General features: G+C 48.9%; 9 protein-coding genes across 9 annotated transcripts; 3 read left to right on the top strand and 6 right to left on the bottom strand.

The window, feature by feature from the left end:
* Positions 1-229: 229 nt before the first annotated feature.
* Positions 230-2744, bottom strand: ABOM_005108 (uncharacterized protein; the record flags this gene model as incomplete). The annotated part of the gene is made up of 4 exons (XM_022532237.1): positions 230-421; positions 484-2294; positions 2351-2437; positions 2639-2744. 4 exons carry the CDS (start codon positions 2742-2744, stop codon positions 230-232), a joined length of 2196 nt encoding a protein of 731 aa, XP_022390453.1.
* A 1677-nt stretch (positions 2745-4421) lies between these two features.
* ABOM_005107 (uncharacterized protein) lies at positions 4422-5057 on the bottom strand (the record flags this gene model as incomplete). The annotated part of the gene is made up of 1 exon (XM_022532236.1): positions 4422-5057. One exon carries the CDS (start codon positions 5055-5057, stop codon positions 4422-4424), a length of 636 nt encoding a protein of 211 aa, XP_022390450.1.
* An 898-nt stretch (positions 5058-5955) lies between these two features.
* On the top strand, positions 5956-6378 carry ABOM_005106 (helix-loop-helix DNA-binding domain protein; the record flags this gene model as incomplete). The annotated part of the gene is made up of 1 exon (XM_022532235.1): positions 5956-6378. The coding sequence occupies one exon, from the start codon at positions 5956-5958 to the stop codon at positions 6376-6378; it is 423 nt and encodes a 140-aa protein (XP_022390451.1).
* A 1377-nt stretch (positions 6379-7755) lies between these two features.
* On the top strand, positions 7756-8586 carry ABOM_005105 (nucleotide diphosphatase; the record flags this gene model as incomplete). The annotated part of the gene is made up of 1 exon (XM_022532234.1): positions 7756-8586. One exon carries the CDS (start codon positions 7756-7758, stop codon positions 8584-8586), a length of 831 nt encoding a protein of 276 aa, XP_022390448.1.
* Positions 8587-8879: 293 nt separating this feature from the next.
* On the bottom strand, positions 8880-9705 carry ABOM_005104 (CybS family protein; the record flags this gene model as incomplete). Its single annotated transcript, XM_022532233.1, has 5 exons — positions 8880-9045; positions 9104-9223; positions 9284-9350; positions 9439-9456; positions 9555-9705. 5 exons carry the CDS (start codon positions 9703-9705, stop codon positions 8880-8882), a joined length of 522 nt encoding a protein of 173 aa, XP_022390449.1.
* A 456-nt stretch (positions 9706-10161) lies between these two features.
* ABOM_005103 (MDR family NADP-dependent oxidoreductase) lies at positions 10162-11196 on the bottom strand (the record flags this gene model as incomplete). Its single annotated transcript, XM_022532232.1, has 1 exon — positions 10162-11196. The coding sequence occupies one exon, from the start codon at positions 11194-11196 to the stop codon at positions 10162-10164; it is 1035 nt and encodes a 344-aa protein (XP_022390446.1).
* Positions 11197-12743: 1547 nt separating this feature from the next.
* ABOM_005102 (DEAD/DEAH box helicase) lies at positions 12744-14754 on the top strand (the record flags this gene model as incomplete). Its single annotated transcript, XM_022532231.1, has 2 exons — positions 12744-13105; positions 13164-14754. The coding sequence occupies 2 exons, from the start codon at positions 12744-12746 to the stop codon at positions 14752-14754; spliced, it is 1953 nt and encodes a 650-aa protein (XP_022390447.1).
* A 751-nt stretch (positions 14755-15505) lies between these two features.
* On the bottom strand, positions 15506-16493 carry ABOM_005101 (pirin family protein; the record flags this gene model as incomplete). The annotated part of the gene is made up of 2 exons (XM_022532230.1): positions 15506-16026; positions 16148-16493. The coding sequence occupies 2 exons, from the start codon at positions 16491-16493 to the stop codon at positions 15506-15508; spliced, it is 867 nt and encodes a 288-aa protein (XP_022390406.1).
* Positions 16494-17283: 790 nt separating this feature from the next.
* adB (adenylosuccinate synthase ADE12) lies at positions 17284-18761 on the bottom strand (the record flags this gene model as incomplete). The annotated part of the gene is made up of 4 exons (XM_022532229.1): positions 17284-17994; positions 18061-18512; positions 18572-18640; positions 18698-18761. 4 exons carry the CDS (start codon positions 18759-18761, stop codon positions 17284-17286), a joined length of 1296 nt encoding a protein of 431 aa, XP_022390445.1.
* Positions 18762-18814: the final 53 nt, after the last annotated feature.

The following is an 18814-nucleotide window of genomic DNA, read 5'->3' as shown; positions in this document are numbered from 1 at the left end:
GAAGCTGACTCGTAGTAGTTATTTGCGTCCATAGAATTGAGGAAGGAGCAGTCCGCCCTATTCATGAAAGGAAAGAAACATATGGCAGCTTGACATTCAAAGAAACCCCCTATTCTCTAAATCGTCCTCGCACACCTTCCACGAGATCTAAGCATTTACCAAGCCAGTCATCTCAGTGGTGGAAGGTAGTAGGCATGCTCAACTTAACGTTCATCTTAGCCACTGAGAACTAAGCATCGGATAGGCTAGTTGATATCCAATCCTCATTCATTTGAGCCCGAATCTGGGAATATGATTCAAACAATATGCTTTCAGAGAGGCATTTGTCTGCGCGTTTCTTAGACACCAATGCTTCAGCCTCTGTGACTTCTTTCTCAATGCTGTTGTAATCACTGACTTGCTGCTGCAATGACAGCGCCATCTAGAACCATTCATTTGTCAGTTTCAAAGAAGCAAAAAATTATGAATGTGAACAATACTTACGCGGAGATTTCGTTCCCGCTTACTCGGAGTGCTCTCATCCCGCGCTTTGTTGCACAGTTGCTCCACACAAGCGCGGATATCATCCAGGGTCTTAGGCAGCGAGCTAGAGGCACTTCTCTCAATATGGGGAGCTTTCGTCTGAGAAGTGGTGGTGTCCAGTTTAGTCGGCCCCACAACATGCGACAGGTTAGTTTGCTTCTGCACAGGCGACATAATTGCTTCGGTGCCTTTGCTGGGGCGCCTAGTGCGTTGAGGACTCCCAGTGGTGGCAGCCACTGTATGAGTCCTGCGCGTCGGACCTTGAGGAGCGATAGCTGGTTGTCCACGTGGACTAGTCACGGCCCTGGTGCGTGCTGCCATTGTGGACCGGGCGAATGAAGGCATGTTTTCTGGTGATATTGGGATGGGCGCCGAGATTGTGGGTCTTCTGTGTCTGTCTGTTGAGGGCATAGGGAGGCGTAGGCTTTTGTTCCAACCCTCAGATAACTTGAGGTGCTTGGCGCTTGCATGAGGTCCTGTCCTTCCAGAGTCGAACTTGCTGTATTCGGGACTTGTGGTAAGCTTCGCGCTACTGGAGTTCGGGTCTTCGAATGCAAGGCCAGATGCTTCGTTAGGTCCCTTTTTATCCTTATCCATGGTGCTTCTATGCTTGAAGATATTCCGAAAGCCATCAAGCATACGGTTGCTCCGGGAATCAGGAATCCTGGCGCTTTGGGGCGTCACATTGTGGCTAGGACTTTGTGATATGATGCCGTCAAATGCCCTGTTCTGGACTGAGAGTGGCGCATCGTGAGTGGGGAAGTCGGACACGGCTTGCAGAGACGCTGTCCACTTGTTCTGAGGTATTATTATAACCTCACTCTCTCCTGGACTTTGCCCAAACTCTTTAGCTCTGGGAGAAGCTGTCTCTTTTGGAGTCACTGGGCTAGATGCCATGCCTCCTTTTACTAAGGCTTCGTATTGCTCAGGGAGTTTTGGTATGGGAGGAGTAGGCTGCATATTTTCGCAGCTGGGGGTGGAAAGAGATGATAGGCTTGGACTGTTGACAGGTTTGCGTGGAATTGAAAATTTGCGGCCACCGGTGTCCCTCCTTGGGGTTGTCTCAAGCAATATCTGGGGAGGGTTGGATGGCGGAATAACCGGGATGTCTTCAGCGGTGTTGTTGTCTTGATGTCTGAATCCTGAGGTCCCTGGTGTATCCTCTATGTTACGACGCCCTTCCTTGAAGACATGTTTTGGTGTATCCGGATACTGAACGGGGGCTGGGTGTGATCGTTGTGTGACTGCATACGTGCTGCCAGGGCTATCCGGGCCCATGATAATCTTCTCGGCTGAAGGGGCAATTCTGAGGGTAGGACGAGTACGATACTCACCAGTATACACATTGGTGGGTCGTTTGGGCATTCCCTCTTCAAGGTCCCAACCGCCAGATGATGATGAGGAAGAGGCGATATTCTCTTTCGGCTGGCTGGGTGCTTGTTCAATCGAAGTCGAAGCTGAGTCTTTTTTCTGCTCAGCCAAAATGTGGGGGCGAGGACCACGAGGCTTCTCAATCACTCGAATACCACCAGCAAACCCATCACCCCGTGTCTTTGAACGACTGTTCAGGCGCTCAGGACTACGGATTGGGATCGGAATTGGAATTGAGCTGCTCTGCTCTGAGATGACTCGGGCCCCTTTCTGTGAAGTAGCAAGTGATTCCTGGCCTTGTCTATGAAAGACTAGTCCACGAGGAATACGGCTAGGGGGCTGGGTGGTGATAGGATTCGGTTTTTTGTGCTCCTGGGAAGTCTCATATTTGCGGGTCTCTTCTGTGAGAATGTTAACAAGAGATAGAGGGGAAAAGTGGAAAGGATGCTCTAGTTACCAGGTTCTCGAGACTTGCCGGAGTGATAGGGCTTTATCGTCGATGTGTCACTCTCACTACATGGGGAGTCAGATCTAATATCTTGATCTGTTTTTAAGCAGATGCAAAGTTAGTGGTGCAAATGAAAGATAACAGCTTATCCAGCGATCCATAGAGAGAGTTTGTAGCTTATCATCGTGTAGATCAGAAAGTATCGTAGCACGAGTGACTCGTCACTTGACGTGACTCTGAAAGGAAGTTCAAGGAAGCTCTACTCTAATGGAGGGAAATCGCGAATAAGTCACTAACCTTTGCTAGCCACATGGGCTTGCTTTTCGGAGCTGGGCGTTTCCTCTTGGCTGTCTGTTGTAGAGTCCACAAAGGGATCGTGCAAACGAGGGGCGTGAGAGGACATATTGAGTAGATGATTGACGTGTAGATGTACAATAGTGGATTCTGAAGACGCTAAAGAGATATTGCAGATAAAGTATTATCTGAACGGCTGGCTGAAAGGATTATGGATGTGTTCAGGATGAGGAATTGGGGAAGGAGTTGGCTGAACGAGATGTTGTGGACATGTGGGAATCTGACTTTCCTTTCCTCACTGAGAGATAAATGTGTTGCTGTGCAAACTGTCGGGGTAAGAGTGTTTCGTTGGGAAAGGATGATGTCGTGCGTGTGACTACCTCATCGCTGCCTGGACTCTCCACACTGAGGCACGAGTATGAGTAGCAGTGCAAACAAATGGGTCAATTACTAAAGGAAAGCAGAAGAAAACGGGATTCTGCAGTTATAATCACCACCATTCACCTCCAGGATAGGGCCTTCTTTAGCTCATTTCCCATAATATCATGGATTTACAGTCAGACCTAACATTCTTTGGCTGTAATTCGGCGTTCCTGGTCAATATTACCTTCTGCTGCTCGTTGGATTGTCCATTGATTTTTGAATTGCAAAGCCGAGTATATGATTCAAGATTCCTGCATATACACAGCTAATGACTGTACATAGCTATAGGATATGTGGGATTTCTCGAGACATTGGCTCATGCCAGTTGATGGCATCTAGCTAATTGCCATCATATCTGCTCGCGGTATCAAAACACTTGATGGGCTTCAACATCTTGAGACTTGGCTCATTCGCTCTCATCTTCTGTATTGAATATTAATCTGAAGGTCCTGGACGAGCATCTTGAAGGAGCCCTACATTGCAAGGATGGAAAATACTTGAGGCATTCTATCAATATGTCAACACGTCTCCCATTGAACATGTCAAGGAAACTCACCAAAATGCAGGTAGGACATATGTCGATTGTTTCTTTGAAGAGTCATGGTTTGGTCGAAAACGTGCCTGATGGGAAGTCGCGCCGTTCAACGATCCAAATGGCACAGGAGCCCCCATCTATACACGTATGAATGCATAGGTGGGAGCTCCTCGATCATTTGTCACAGAAGAGAAACCTATAGGTACTGGATGCTGGAAAGTGACAGAAATCCTTATGAGAACGAGGGGAAGAGTATGATTAATTCAGCAGTGTTCCTTGTTTGAGAACAGATAAAGACGTGCTTCACTACACTGTTAGTAGACATGGAAACGCTAAGCGAGGTCACGACGCGATACCCAATTAGGAAGCCAGGTCTGTGCAAGGAGGATCGCCTCAGGCATGCATAGTCACACTAGGGTTCTACTAGTAATTGCTTATGACATCTATGGCAGAATATGTTCTTCAACATCTGATTTGGTTGATTGCTAGTGTGATGTGTCTACTCTATTATAGGAAGGATCCGCATCTGATAGTCTACTCCAGCCCAACGAGAAAGACGATCTTTATAGTCTTGAGTACAATGTGCTGAGCAAGTATAGTGTTTATATTCATAGACCATTACGGTAAGATCTACCTCGACAGTAGTGAGGTGGCAAATGAGCAGGTTATAAATCGCTTGTAGTACTTGCCGTAATATTAACTACCAACAGATAAACTCTCAGCCCAATAGCTAAGACATGCACTATTATATCAACCTAGAGCCAAAGACTAAATCATGATCACTGTATGATTAAAGTATAGTGCGTTGTGCTTTTACCTTTTTATTCCTTACGGGGATCCACTTTCCTCTACACTAGTATGTTGCCCACGCTTCCTCTTCCCAGACGAACTAGATTGAGCTCCCTCTGACCCATCGTGCGTCCATTCGCTAACCTCCCATTGTATCGTTGTTGACTGATCATCACTGACACCGAACCCACGTCTAGACTTCATCATGCGGCCCAGTCGACTACCCTCGATCATCTCCTCAAACCACGGAATCCCAGCTACCGTGCCTTGTCTATAGGTCTTAGAAACGCCCTGTGCGTCACCTGAGGAAGGTATGATAGTATGAGAAGGGGGCAAGGGTGCCTGCATTGTGTGAAGTGGCACATCTGTCGACCGGTCCTCCCGGCAACCTTCAGATTCCACTTCACCATCTTCATCTTCGGAGAGAAGGCCCAGGTACTCCAGCAATCGTTGATCATCTCCCGAAAGACTCCCAATTGTCACCGACATATAGTTCGCCTCTTCACTGGGAGCATCAGTCCAATATGAGAGAGGTGTTCCGCAAAATCCGCAGAAAGCATGCTGTGTATGTGGGGCGTGAGCGGGGAGAAGATGCGCCGGATTGTCGCGCGCGATTCGTCGTCGAAGTACGATTCGGTATGAGATTGGTACCAGTCCAAAGGAACTCGAAGCCATGCAGTAAGAGGCGTTCCGTGTATCCTTCCTGTTTGAGGTGGATATTTTTAGTGATATCGTTTCTAGATTTATAAGGGTGTATATGACGTACGGCTATCCCGACTACTGTCAAAGTAGATTTCTGCGTGCTCAGAGACGTCCTCTGGGAGCTGAATGAGATATTGATTGCGCCCACAATGACAGGAGCCGCGAAGAGGTTGGCGACTTGTCATTGTGCCTTAAGTGTAGGTTAAGTGCTTTATGATGAGCTATGTTGGTACTAGGTAATAGGTATCTGATCACCGGTATCGTTGACTTAGTTAGCGGCTAATATGTAGCACAAACTCAGAAACCGAGGAGTCAAGAATGACCAATTGCTGTTAGAAAGAGACTTAGCGAAAGACAGTTCCGGGTTACGCATGAATCTACTAGAAAGATTGAGCAGTGGCCTGAGGACGAGCAATTGGCATCGATGACGTAAGGAGCCAAGGCCATGGATCGAGAAGTCTTGGCAGCGCTCGATCCGGCAACTAAATTAATTTCTCCGCACCTTAGGTTACTTTGGGGGATTTCTTAGTGTGTGCTCAAGATTTGATTGTACGCCGAAGCATATAAAAGTGGTCAGTCATGCAGGTCACTAGGTGCGCTTAGAACAAATTCCCCCCTGGGGCTCTCACTCATTAATTGCTTCTTTTTCTTCTTTCTTTTTTTCCCCCTTCTTGTCTGTCTTAATTTACATACTTTAGACACTGGTTTTCTTCGTTTTTCCATTCACATTCCTTTCCAGTTCCCTGGAACCCACCAGCTCTCTTGTACATTTTTACCCACTCTTCCCTCCGTCTATCACATGAAAATCTCTCCGACACACTTCCAGCAACTTGACAACAACAACCTACTTACCTACCTAGTACCTACAACCATGCCATCTGCACAACCACCAGCATCCCTCGCATCTAGCTCTTCTGAGACCTCGTGTTCTCCCGGTCCAGGCACAATTAACACGACCGACGACCGCAATGACCGTTCCTCATCCACCCCCACCGCTTCATCAACCAAGCATGCTGGTTCAAGCAGCGCCCAAGACAAGGAGAAACCGCGACTGACAGAGCAAGAAAAGAAGAACAACCACATTGCATCGGAGCAAAAGCGCCGCGCAGCGATCCGCGAGGGCTTCGATCGCCTAACGGAGTTAGTTCCGGGCCTGGAAGGCCAGGGCCGAAGCGAAAGCATTGTGCTGAGAAAGACGGTTGATTTTATTCACATGCAACTGCAGGAGAGACAGGAGCTCATAGCTGAGATTGAGCGCAGAGGTGGTCACATTGACGATACGTTTCGGCCATGACGTTGGCACGGCCGCCGGGGTTTGCATCCTCAGCCGAGGTTCGATCGGGATTGAAATATGACGATGTTGATGACTTGATTTACGGAGTTGTGCGGATGGATACAATACCCTGCGCTTGGTACTATCATTGCAAATGCCATTCAATGCAAAAGAAAGAAGGCATGGATTGCTTCCCATTTATAAAAATTTTTTCGAGCCACGGTTGAGCTCGCTGTCTTGTCATATCGCGCCCGCCTTGATTATATGGTACTCTGCGTACCTGCTTTTTTGTTATTTTTACTTCTTTTTTACTGTTTGATTCTCCGCTACCTGCTCATTGTACATCGATGTTGGTTTGACAAGGCGCTTTCTATGGTGTTCAGGTGTTGGTTGGACTTGTAATAGTTGAACCGGACTGGGGACGGTTATACTTATTGTTATTTACCGCTTTACAAGTACAATATCAGCTTTGTCCTACCTTTCTTTGTAGGCTAGCTTGGACAAATATACATATGAGGTTCTCAGTCATATACTCGTGTAACTCTTCAGAAGTGGATATGAAAGAGGGGGCGGGGGAGGCAAGGGATCGATCAATATCGGACATATTTATAACCATGGACATTAGAGGATATCAACCCACTATCAGAAGATTTCTAGCAAAAGAAACAATGGATACTCCTTTCTACTACGTGTCCCTAAACTTATTTAACCGTCAATCGCTCAACAATACAATCGCACTAGATATATATATTGCGTGGCCCCAGTGACGACATGACATGTATGATTACTTGTACTTGATTGTTATTATGAAGTAGCATTGCTGCCTATGGGTATCTTGCGTCTTTATTTCCAGTACTCCTTACTTTATGCTTAATCCATGGATGCCACCGTCACCCTTAACATGGCTCTGGATACATGTACCAAAATACCGGATCTTACATCCGCTTGGCACGCGTTCTAGAAGATATGGAAACGAGCCAAATTGAAAAGAAAAGAAAAGAAAAAAAGGAAAAAGAGGAAAGTTGGAAAGAAAGCCAGAAAACATAGCGTGTGGTACACATGTCCCCTATTCAATCATATACATCACTATCTCTTTGAACTGCTCATGTCTGGCTAACTCCTAAATAAATAACAAGTATATATATGGATAGTCCGACACCAGCATAAGCCGATCCGGAAAACCCGCAAGAAAAAGAAAACCACCTTATCGATAGATTCTGCCACGGTCCACCGCCCATCTATCAAGACCCAGAAACTAGAAAGATAGGACTCATATTCGAACAATTTAACCGCGCATCGAGAAAGCTCCTCTATACACGTTCAACTATACAAACACTCCTGCAACCTTATTTACAATACGCCCAAGAAGAACGAGGACAGAGAACATTGTCATCCAAAATGTCCGACTCAAAAACCGCCCTCCTCTCCCAATCCGAACCCATCGACCCCCCACCAGCCTACGACGCAACAAGCAACAACCCACCAGCACGTACACCCCTACCCCGCCCACCGCCGCTCTCCCTCCCAGTGCTCAATGAGCTCCGCAGCAAGCGAGTCATCCTCGCCTCTCAGTCCCCGCGCCGCAGACAAATCATGTCCCACCTCGGCCTGCCCAACCTAGAAGTCATCCCTTCCAATGCAGAAGAGGACTTCCCCAAGACAATGGAGCCATTCGAGTACGTGCTCGCCACGGCCACGAAGAAGGCACAGGCGGTCTATGAACAGGAGATCGTGAACGAGGAGAAGGGCGAGCCGGCGCTGATTCTCGCGGCGGACACCATCGTCGTGGATACGGCTACCGGGACGATTCTTGAGAAGCCCCGCTCCGAGGCGCAGCATATTGCCATGCTGAAGTCGCTACGGGATAACCGTGACCATAAGGTGTTTACGGCGATGGCGGCTATGGCGCCGTTGGTTAGTGCGCGGCAGCCGGGGTATGCGCTTGAGACGGCGTTGGAGGAGACGAGGGTGCGGTTTGATGGGGAGGTTACGGATGAGTTGATCTTGGCTTATGTGCGGACTCGGGAGGGGGCGGATAAGGCTGGTGGGTATGGGTTGCAGGGGTTGGGGTCGATTTTGGTAGAGAGTATTGAGGGGAGCTGGGATAATGTAGTGGGGTTGCCGTTGAAGTCGGCTTTGAAGTTGATTGAGAAGGTGGTTGAGAAGGCTGATGATGATGATCGGTTGTCGGGTGGTCTTGATGAAGAAGTGGAAGAGGAGAGTGATTAGGTTGTAGGGCTGTGGTTGGCTTGCATACGGCATGCTTTTATAAACGCTGGTCGTTTGTACATCTCTGAAGGTTATTGAGGGCTGTATAGAAAGGATTTTTTCAAAACGAAAGAGACATTTGCCAACAGTATCCATTTGAACAGTTACATATCTTTTAGCTCAATACCAAGAGCGCCAACCAGCTGGACTGGCTTACTTTAACAGAAACAGCATGTACATAGGCAAAACGCCTGAACGGAAGGAAAGTTTAAAAAAGAAAGTAATGAGAAACAGGGATATATCAATGCAACGGTCTATGCCTTCCACACCCTCTTGAAAGCCTCTGTTACACCAACGTCGTTGGTCTCAAACTCATACAGACCGACGGCAGTGGTAAGAGTGAAAGCGCGCAGGAGCCAGTTGCAGAATGTAGCGGTCTTGGGGACACGGCGAGCGGGGAAGTAGTCAATGATAGCAGCCCTGCATGGTGTGAGTATCGAACAGGATTAAAGCTTCATCTCAAGGTGGATGAACATACTGGAATCCAATGTGGGAGTGGAGAACGATGAAAGAGCAAAGGACTGCGTCCATGACCGGGTTGAGAGAGCCAGCAGCGAAGGGCGCAATGGTGAGAGGGACAAGACCGGCGGAGATGGCTCTGTTCAGTCATTAGTTCAATATCCTGTCAGGTGCATGGAACCTGAGCTTATTTACACACCTCTCAAAGGTCCAGTGGTAGCTTCCCTCCGAGGGGTGAGGGGTGGGGATGGGAGCAGCGTCGTTCACTACGTAATTGACTAGTTAGTTCCACTGTATCTCCGCAGCAAACAGACAACTCGATTTGAGTATTTCAGGAGTCGGTGATAGACGTACTCGTTCCCTGAATGGTCTCTGCTCGAACTCGTTAGCATCTCTTTCCTTGACATCTAGCCGACCGAGAACCATAACTGATACTATAGTCACGACCAAGTCATATCGGAGTCACTCACGAGGCAAAGGAGGCAGGATCTGCTTCTTCGCGGAGGCATGGAAGGCCACAACCTGCGACACGCCGGCGCCATTTCTGGTCGCAAATGGGGAGCGGAAAGCAGAGAGGCAGGACTGCCGGAGGAGGGAAGACTGGCGGGCGATCGAGGCCATTGTGAAGGTGTTGAAATGCAAGACGTTGGGTATATTCTCTGCGACTCAACGCTGCACGAGGCAAAGCAACAAGTTGAAGTCGTTCAAGTTCGTCAGGATGGAACCTCGGAAGTCCAATCGGGAATGCGGTCATCCTATTGCGGCTCAGCTGATTGGCCCGTCTCTCTCCGCCCAGCCGAAAATGGCCGACATTCCGGCAAATAATATTAATCGGCTATACAGACGGAAAACATGAATGTCTCCCTTACAGCCTTCTTGGAGTTGTCGGGCATCGTTTACATTTACTGCTATTATTGCCTTCGTTACAAAATTATTTTTATCCAGGCATTGTACTATTTTTCTTGAAGATTTATTATATTCCCAACATGATTCATTATAACATCAGTTTACCGAGGTAAACAAATAACGCCTCTCTGCAAAATGAACTATACTCTATGTAATAAAAAGATGAACAGCTTAGAACTTCAGGACAGCTTTGCCCTTGTTCTTTCCGTGGAAGATGCCAAGTAGAGCGTCGGCCGAATTTTCGATGCCAGCAGTCTCGTGGGTCAGAGCTTTGAACGAACCCTCCTTGATCCACTTCTGAACGTTCTCCTGGTGCTCCTTGGTGTACTTGTCACCCATGCCGGCATCACCAACAATGAAGCCACGCATAGTAAGGCGCTTAGTCAAGACGTATTGGATGTTCTTGATGGGGTAGGGGGCCGAGTTGTACTGCGAGATCAGGCCGCAAACGACGATACGGCCAAAGTCGTTGATGGCATTTAAAGCAGCCTCCAGGTGCTCACCTCCAACGTTCTCATAATAGATATCGATACCCTCGGGGGCCAGGCGGGCCAGCGCATCGCCGGGCTTCTCATTCTTGTAGTTGAAACCACCGTCGAAGTTCAGCTCCTTGGTGATATATTCCAGCTTGTCGTCCGATCCGACACTGCCGATGACCTTGAGGCCCTCATGCTTAGCGAGCTGACCGACCAGCTGACCGACAGCACCGCTGGCAGCAGAAACGAAGATGGTCTCGCCCTTCTTGGGCTTGCCGATTTCGTACAGGGACGAATAAGCGGTCAGACCGGGCATACCAAGGGCACCCAGGAAGACACGGATATCCTCAATGCCCAAGGGGTTCTCGAGAGGGCGAATGCGGACGATGGACTGTTCGTCCAGGACAATGTACTCCTGGATGGGGACGAATCCAATGACCAAATCGCCTTCCTTGTACTTGGAGTTGTTGGAGCGGAGGACCTTAGCGATGGAGCTGCTGTCGATGGGCTTGTCCATGGCGAAGGCAGGAGAGTAGGACTTTACCTCAGCGGGGCGCATACGGCCACGCATGTAGGGGTCAAGGCTAGTGTAGAGAGACTGCAGGACAACACCATTGGCAGGAGCGGGAGAGTTGGCGTCGACCGACACGGACTCGACAACAATGTCCTGTCCAGGGACAGGATATCCCTGAGGGACCTTCTTGAAGACGAGAGCCTTGTTCTGGGACATGGTGATGATAAGGTATGAGTATGGATGGGCAAGTAGATAAAGGGAGGATAATCGCAGCAAACAAGTTATGCTGGGTATAGATAGATATGGGTTTATGGGTAAGTGGTTATATCACCTCGAGCTACAGGTTCCTTTTATAGGTCACCACCCCTCAAGCAAAGCGGGGCAGTTCCAATCTCCTCGTATGACGATTATAAAGCAACTAAGATCAGTCCCAAACACGGCGGAAGCTTCTCAAGAGGCAAAAGATGGGGAAGAGACTTGACCGATCCCACGTCCGAGGCAAAGGTTCCGGAAACAGCAAAGTGGATTGACCAGTATGGGTGGCAGTGAACTGGTAGAGCAGTTTGGGTGGATCTCTACATTATTCAGACTTCTTTGGAGGCACGGAAGAGCCTAACCTTCTGGGCAAAACAACCGGAGCTTGCTGATGATCACAAATCAGGAAATGAACAAAGTCTCCGTTGCGCGCTCGGAGATGTTGCTGAAAGTTGCTACGCGAGGTTCACTAATCAATCGGAAGGGGCATACTTACGTGATGGTAGATGGGTGATGTATAATGTAGTCAAGTTCAGAAGAAACTACTAGATATAACTACTATATCATGTTCCTCGTACATAATCCCTCTGGACCGAGCACAACATGAAGTCATGGAATGTTCACTTTTCTTCATCTTAATTTCCTTTTTATTTTTCCTTCAATCTTTGGTTTTGACTTTCATGCGTCCGACGCTTAGTCAGCAACATTTTCCCCAATCGGTTGAATTCAAACCAACGAAACTGTTGACAAGTCTGGATATTGGGAGATTCATGAGCATAATCATAATTGCTGAGTGACGCAATCGATTGAATAGGATAGCAACTTGATCCTCGGTGGACCACAGGCTCATCCTCTCTTCTAGAATATTATTCAATGATGTTGACTAATGTCATACTCTCGTCGGAGGTAGTACTTAAATGATCCTTCGTTCTTGTCAACTGGAACACCCAAACACTGCCTTAGGCCACCAACATAGCAGCTTGATAAGTACTAGTAGTAGTACAGTACAGTATGGACACTCATGCATACTGGACGTACAGTACTAATATACATCCTCCTTGATCGACGTGCTGTCGAGCTTCACATCTGGGATCTGAAAGAAATGGGCGGATCTCTATAATGACTATAGCTACACTTCTATTTAGAACTTGGTACTACTCTAAGCGATGAACAAACAAAAATGGATGGTGGTGTCACTGGTCTGTACGGAGTACCTTAAGGTAAATTACCTCCAGGTACGGATTGTTGTTGTTCCTTGTCGGGATGAAATCCTTCCCTTCTGAGTGGCTGATCGAGATCCCTTCCGACTTGGACAGTTTTTCTGCCGGACATTTTTTCTTTTGTCGCCTCTTGCCAAAACAGCCATCTTTTCTCATCCATCCCTATCTCGCTTTTCCCCATCATTTGAATTTTGTTGAAATATCTTTTCAGTCGATTCACTTTTCTTGATAGTCGGTTCTAGTCTCGAGTCCTTTGAGTACCTTTTCCCATCTCCCTTTGCTCTCATTATGTTGGGCGCTTTCCGCCGAAACGGCGTTGCCCATGCGCTGCGCGCTTCTGCTCCACGATTTCTTTCGGCCAGAGTGACACCCCAGCAGCTACAATGGCATCCACCGGCCTTTTCTGCAGTCTCACATGTTCACCGCTCGCTTTTTCATGCATCTCCAATCTCTTTCTCTGCCGTTGCCGAAGCTCAGGCCGAGAATGCTGAGGCCGACCAGGATGGTCGCCTGTCCAATTTCAAGCAGCTGGCGGATCAAGGCTTGGTCGACCCCATCATTATTCGCACCATTAACAAGAACATGGGCATCAAGACGATGACGGAGGTCCAGAGCATGACAATCCAGGAAACTCTGCAAGGGAACGATGTGTGAGTTTGACTTTTGTCCGCAATGTGGTCTTTGATGCTGACATTTGTGCTCTTTCAGGTTGGCGCAAGCAAAGACTGGAACTGGAAAAACGCTTGCCTTCCTCCTACCTGTGGTGCAAAACATCATCAAGGATCCCACTGTCAAAAAACGTTCTTACAGGCGTTCAGGCCCAGGAGCTACGTCGGCAGATATCCGTGCCATCATAATCTCCCCAACCCGTGAGCTTGCGGAGCAGATCGCTACAGAAGCGAAAAAGATAGCGTCTGGTACTGGGATTGTGGTGCAATCGGCCGTCGGTGGCACTCGTAAGATGGAAGGCCTGCGTCGGATCCAGAGAGAGGGCTGTCACTTGTTGGTTGGTACACCCGGCCGACTCAAGGATATTCTCTCCGACCCAGAGAGTGGGGTCGAGGCCCCTAAGTTGTCTAGCTTTGTTCTCGACGAGGCAGATCGCTTGCTGGATGATGGTTTCGCTCCTGAGATTTTCGAAATTCAACGCCTACTTCCTGACCCGATGAAAGTCGACCGTCAGACGCTCATGTTCTCAGCTACTGTCCCGAAGGAAGTCATGTCCATGGTTCACCAATCTATGAAACCTGATTTCAAAACTATCCAAACTGTCAAGGAGGATGAAGTGCCTACTCATTTCGCAGTTCCTCAGAAGATTGTTACGCTCGATGGCTTCCAGAATTCTTTGCCCGCCATTCTCGAGTTGGCTAAGAATTATCAAGCACACGTGGCTAATGACCGCAGTGCTCGACCTTTCAAGGCCATTGTCTACTTTAACTCCACCATGCAAGTGAATTTGGCCTACCAAGTCTTTAGCAAGTTGCTCAACAACCCCGACGACCGCCGGAGTGGCCACCCTTTGAACAAGATGTACATGATGGAGCTCCACTCGCGTCTGACCCAAAACCGCAGAACGCTTACTTCCGAATTTTTCCGGAACAGCCGCTCTGGTATCCTCTTCTCGTCCGACGTAACGGCGAGAGGCTTGGATTTCCCAGACGTTACTCATGTCATCCAGGTTGGAGCCCCTCGTTCCCGTGACACCTACATCCACCGTATCGGACGTACTGGGCGAGCAAACAAGGAAGGCGAGGGTTGGCTCCTCCTCCATCCTGGTGAAAACGGTTGGATCCAGAAAAGGTTGGGCGACCTTCCTATCGAGAAAGATCACACGCTGGCCACGGCTGTCACGAACATGCGCGAGGAAGTGGGCGATGATGTTTCCCCGTCCGCTGCGGAGTCTGTGGCGCAAGTCAAGGCTGCTATGCAGAAGGTGCCCGAAGACATCCGGGAACAGGCATTTAAGTCTCAATTGGGAACTCTGATGGCAGTCTTCTCCCGTCCGAGAGATATGGTTCTCGCCATGAACGAGCTCGCCGTGCATGGGTATTACCTGCCTGAGCCTCCATCCATCTCGCCTGGAATGGCCCAAAACCTGGGCGTGGCCGACGTAAGGGAGGCAAATGTTTCGGGACGTCGTTTTGGCTCTCCTAGAGGTCAGCGTGGTCCCTCTCGTGGCCCTTCTCGCGGCCCCAGCCAATTCAGGGGTGGCCGTGATCATCGCGAAGGCAACCAAGAGCGCAGCTACGACTCTCGCCGCCGTGGTTCTAACCGCTGGGACAACAGAGACCGCTATTAATCCAGGTAGACAGCATGTCTCTCGCTGACTACCCGTATCTTTCTGAAAACATGGAAAGAACAAACTTCCACTGCATTGGGCGGCGTTCTTTACGGTTACTGCAACTACTCTGTACATTTAGACCAGAGAACGAATCTTCTCCTCTCCGGATGTATTTTTATCATGTATGCCGGTCTGTCGCTTCGAGATACCATATGACTTTTCTTCTTCTGATCTGTCTCGATCTACCGGGCGTGTTCTAAGTCGGGGCACAGAGATTATGATCTAGACTGTTATCTTCTTTATTGGATATATTGAACAGGGACAGACGGACACCCGATATGTATTATGTATTTGTATCAGTCTAGATAGGTTCGTCAGTTTTTAATGGTATAAAGACATCTAATTTCCACAATGACGTGCTAGTTCTTATTCCAGACCTAGCGTAGCAGGTTGGCATTCTATCCCTATATTGTAGGAGAAAAGCTGCTACAACCTTCCTACCCTTGGCGAAAAACACTATATTCTCCGGAATCTGAAGACTTACTCGGCATGCCGAAGAACTCCAACAGATCCATCGGAAAGTGGGCCGGTCTATAATGAGAATAAATTAAATTCTCAGCATAGTCTATCAAAATTACCCACACCCGAATCCATGGTAACCAAGCCAAACCCAACGCTTAATAACAGCACCCAAATCAAAAACCACAAGTAAAATACACAAGTAACCGGGAATAAGAAAGAAAGAAAGAAAGAAAGAAGAGAAAAGACCCTAATTACTATCCAAAACAACCACTTCCGCCTCCGCCTCCCCAAAACTCTCCACCGAAATCATATCCCCGACATTCACCCCCTCCACAAACGCCCCATCCCCCTCCTCCAACACCTTATCCTCCCTTCCATCCAACTGAATCCTGGCCCCTCCCTTCCGGCTCGCCGGCAAATGCACATACACATTCCGCTTCCGCCGTGACTGCACCGCACCCTCCCCGCCGCCAACCGCCCACCGAAACGTCTTCCCCGACTCGAGGATCCCCGCCCCCATCACGAAATCCGCATGGATGGGGATCGTCCCGGAGATGGCGGGGACAGCAGCCTCCTCCTGGGCAGGGGTGGCCTCAGGCCCGGCAGCCAGGGGAGAGATAATGGGGACGAAGGACTGGCGCTTCGCGTCGTCGGAAAAGCTCAGCGTGTGGTACTGAGGCTTGAGGGAGGATTTCCAGGGGAGGACCCAGATTTGGAGGAAATGGACTGGTTTGGAGGGGTGCTCATTTTGTTCGGAGTGGGCGATTCCTAAAGTTTTTCATTCATTACTCGTTAGTTTCTCTCTCTCTCTTTCTCTTCTTCGTCTATGTTCGGTTCATTCCATCAAGGAAAGATAATATAAAAAAAAAAAAATGTAGGGGGTACTAACCACTCCCACCAGTCGTAAACTGCACATCCCCGCGCTTCATACGATAGAAATCCTTGCCCTGGGCGCCTTCCTTGCCTTTTTGGATCATGCTATCGCGGTGCGTCAGCTCGCCGCTAAGAATGTAGCTGAAGATCTCGGCATCGCGGTGTCGATGCGTCGGGAAGCCGTTGCGGGGTGAGACGCGGTCTTCGTTGAGCACGCGCAGACACCCGAAGTGCTGGAATCGGTGGTCAAAATAGTCGGCGAAGCTGAAGGTGTGGTATGTCTTCAGCCAGCCGCCGTGTTCGGCGTACCCGCGCTCGCTGGAGCGGCGGAGGATGATCTTTGCGTGGTTTAGTTTGGACATTCTTTTGTCTCTCCTCTCTCTCTCTCTCTCTCTCTCTTCTTGTTCGTTCTTCTTTTCTTCTTTTTTCTTTAGCTTTCTTTTGTCTGGGATTCGGCTTTGGACGGTAAGAATTGGGTGTTTCTTCTTTTTGGGGTGTGCAATTGAGCTGGGGAGTTTGGGGGACTTTTATAGTATAGGGTTTAAATGCATGACGTATGGTTGGTTGGGTTGGATAAGCATGGATAAGAACTGACTAACCCTGGACTAACTACTACTAGTTAGTCTAAGCGCCGCATAAGCAATTGACAGATCCTCACGTGGCTTTGGGAATTTCTGGAATGCGCCAGGTTTCTGTACCATTTCCTTTTGTTATTTTTTTCTTTTTCTTCTTTTTTTTTCGTCTTATCTTTTGGTGGATCTATATTTAATTTAATTTTATTCTGTTCTATAAGCAAGGCATAATACGGTCTAGTTGAGTTTAGCATGTCACCGCTAACTTCTCACCATGACTATCGCGCAAGGATTGAAAGGATACCATGCCCCATACGTACAGAACAGGAGAAACTTTATACAGCAGAAAAGTATGTCATTAAAGGTAAAAATCAAGCATCTATTCATCTGTATGAATCAATCCACATCTACCCCTATCGGACATCGTCATTCGTAGATATAGATTTTCGGGTCGACCGCGGAAACCAAAAGTACAAGGATGATGTCGTCTCAGTGACACATCAGGATATTTTATGGGAAAGGAAGCTGAGAAAGAAACAAGGATCAACCCGTTCTAGATGTAGTCAAAATTCCAGTTGCTCTACTCGCGGGCAATCATGTCATCGCGAGCGGGACCGGTACCGATCCATTTCACAGGAACGCCACCCAGTTCGCGCTCGATGTACTCGATGTACGCGCGCGCATTGGCAGGAAGATCCTCGTACTTCTTGATGCCCATGGTTTTGCTCTTCCAGCCGGGGAGAGTAACGTATTCAACCTTCACCTTCTCGAGGACCTCGGCGTCGGCAGGGATGGTGCTCTCGGTGCGGGTGCCGTCGGGCAGGATATAGGCGACACCGACCTTGATCTCGTCGAAGTCGTCCAGAACGTCCAGCTTGGTCAGGTTCAGAGCGGTGTAGTGGTTGATCGCCTGCGAGTAGCGGCAGACGACCAAGTCAAGCCAGCCGCAGCGACGACGACGACCGGTAGTGACCCCGAACTCCCTGCCGACACTCTGCAGCTTGTCACCGTCGTCATTGAACTGTTCGCTAGGGAAAGGCCCAGAACCGACACGGGTCGTGTAGGCTTTCACAACACCGATAACGGATTTTATGCTAGTGGGGTTGAGAGACAGGGCTTGCATGGCACCGCCCAGGCCGGTAGACGAGGAAGTAACGTAGGGGTAGGTTCCGTGATCCAAGTCGAGCATAAGGGCGTTCGCACCTTCGACCAGGGTGTTCGGAGAGTCCTTGTATTTTTGAAGGAAGGCCAATTGGTCGACAATGTAGGGCCCCAAGAGTTTGCGGTATTCCTGAGTTTGTTAATACAACTTCTGCCACACACGCCTCAAGGAGAAGGAGGGCCAGCAGTATCCTACCTTGAATTGCGCGAGCTCCTCGTCGACGTTGTATTCCAAATCGCCGAATCGGGCACGATATCCGGCATCCAGAGAGCGCAACTTGCGTTCGAAAACTGCCTCATCCAGAATCTCTCCCACACGGATACCCCTGCGAGAAGCCTTATCACTGTAGCAGGGACCAATACCCTTGCCAGTGGTGCCAACCTTGCGACCACCCAGCTTGGCCTCCTCCAAACCATCTACAACGGAGTGCAACTGAAGGCAGACATGAGCGCGGTCGGAGATGAAAATGCGCTTGCTAGCACCCTCGAGACCCTTCTCCTCAAGAGAGGCCAACTCCTTGAAGAAGCTGGGAACGTGAACGACGGTACCAGCACCGATAAGGTTGATACACGAAGGGGAGATCAAGCCAGAGGGAAGAATGTGGAAATCATAGGTCTTGTTACCAATGACAATGGTATGGCCCGCATCTGGAACGAAGAGTCAATATAAATGGAACAATGCATGCTCTCAGTAGAGGCCGACTTACTGTGACCGCCAGCGGCACGACAGCACAGCGTAGCCTGCTGCGCGAGCATATCCGTAATCTTTCCCTTTCCTATACCATCCGAAAGCAATCAGTATGTCTCAATGTCTCGAAATCCCCGAATCAAACCGGAGAGAGCGGATTCCCCACCTTCATCACCCCACTGGCTACCCAGAACGATTGAAACACCCATGATGGCTGCGCAAATATGCAAATATCGGAGATCTACAAAAGACTTTTAAACCG

Source organism: Aspergillus bombycis (assembly GCF_001792695.1).
Source record: "Aspergillus bombycis strain NRRL26010 chromosome Unknown contig00029, whole genome shotgun sequence".
NCBI lineage: Eukaryota > Fungi > Ascomycota > Eurotiomycetes > Eurotiales > Aspergillaceae > Aspergillus > Aspergillus bombycis.
Note: the sequence above shows the minus strand (reverse complement) of the source record. Positions and strands in the feature narration are given on the sequence as shown.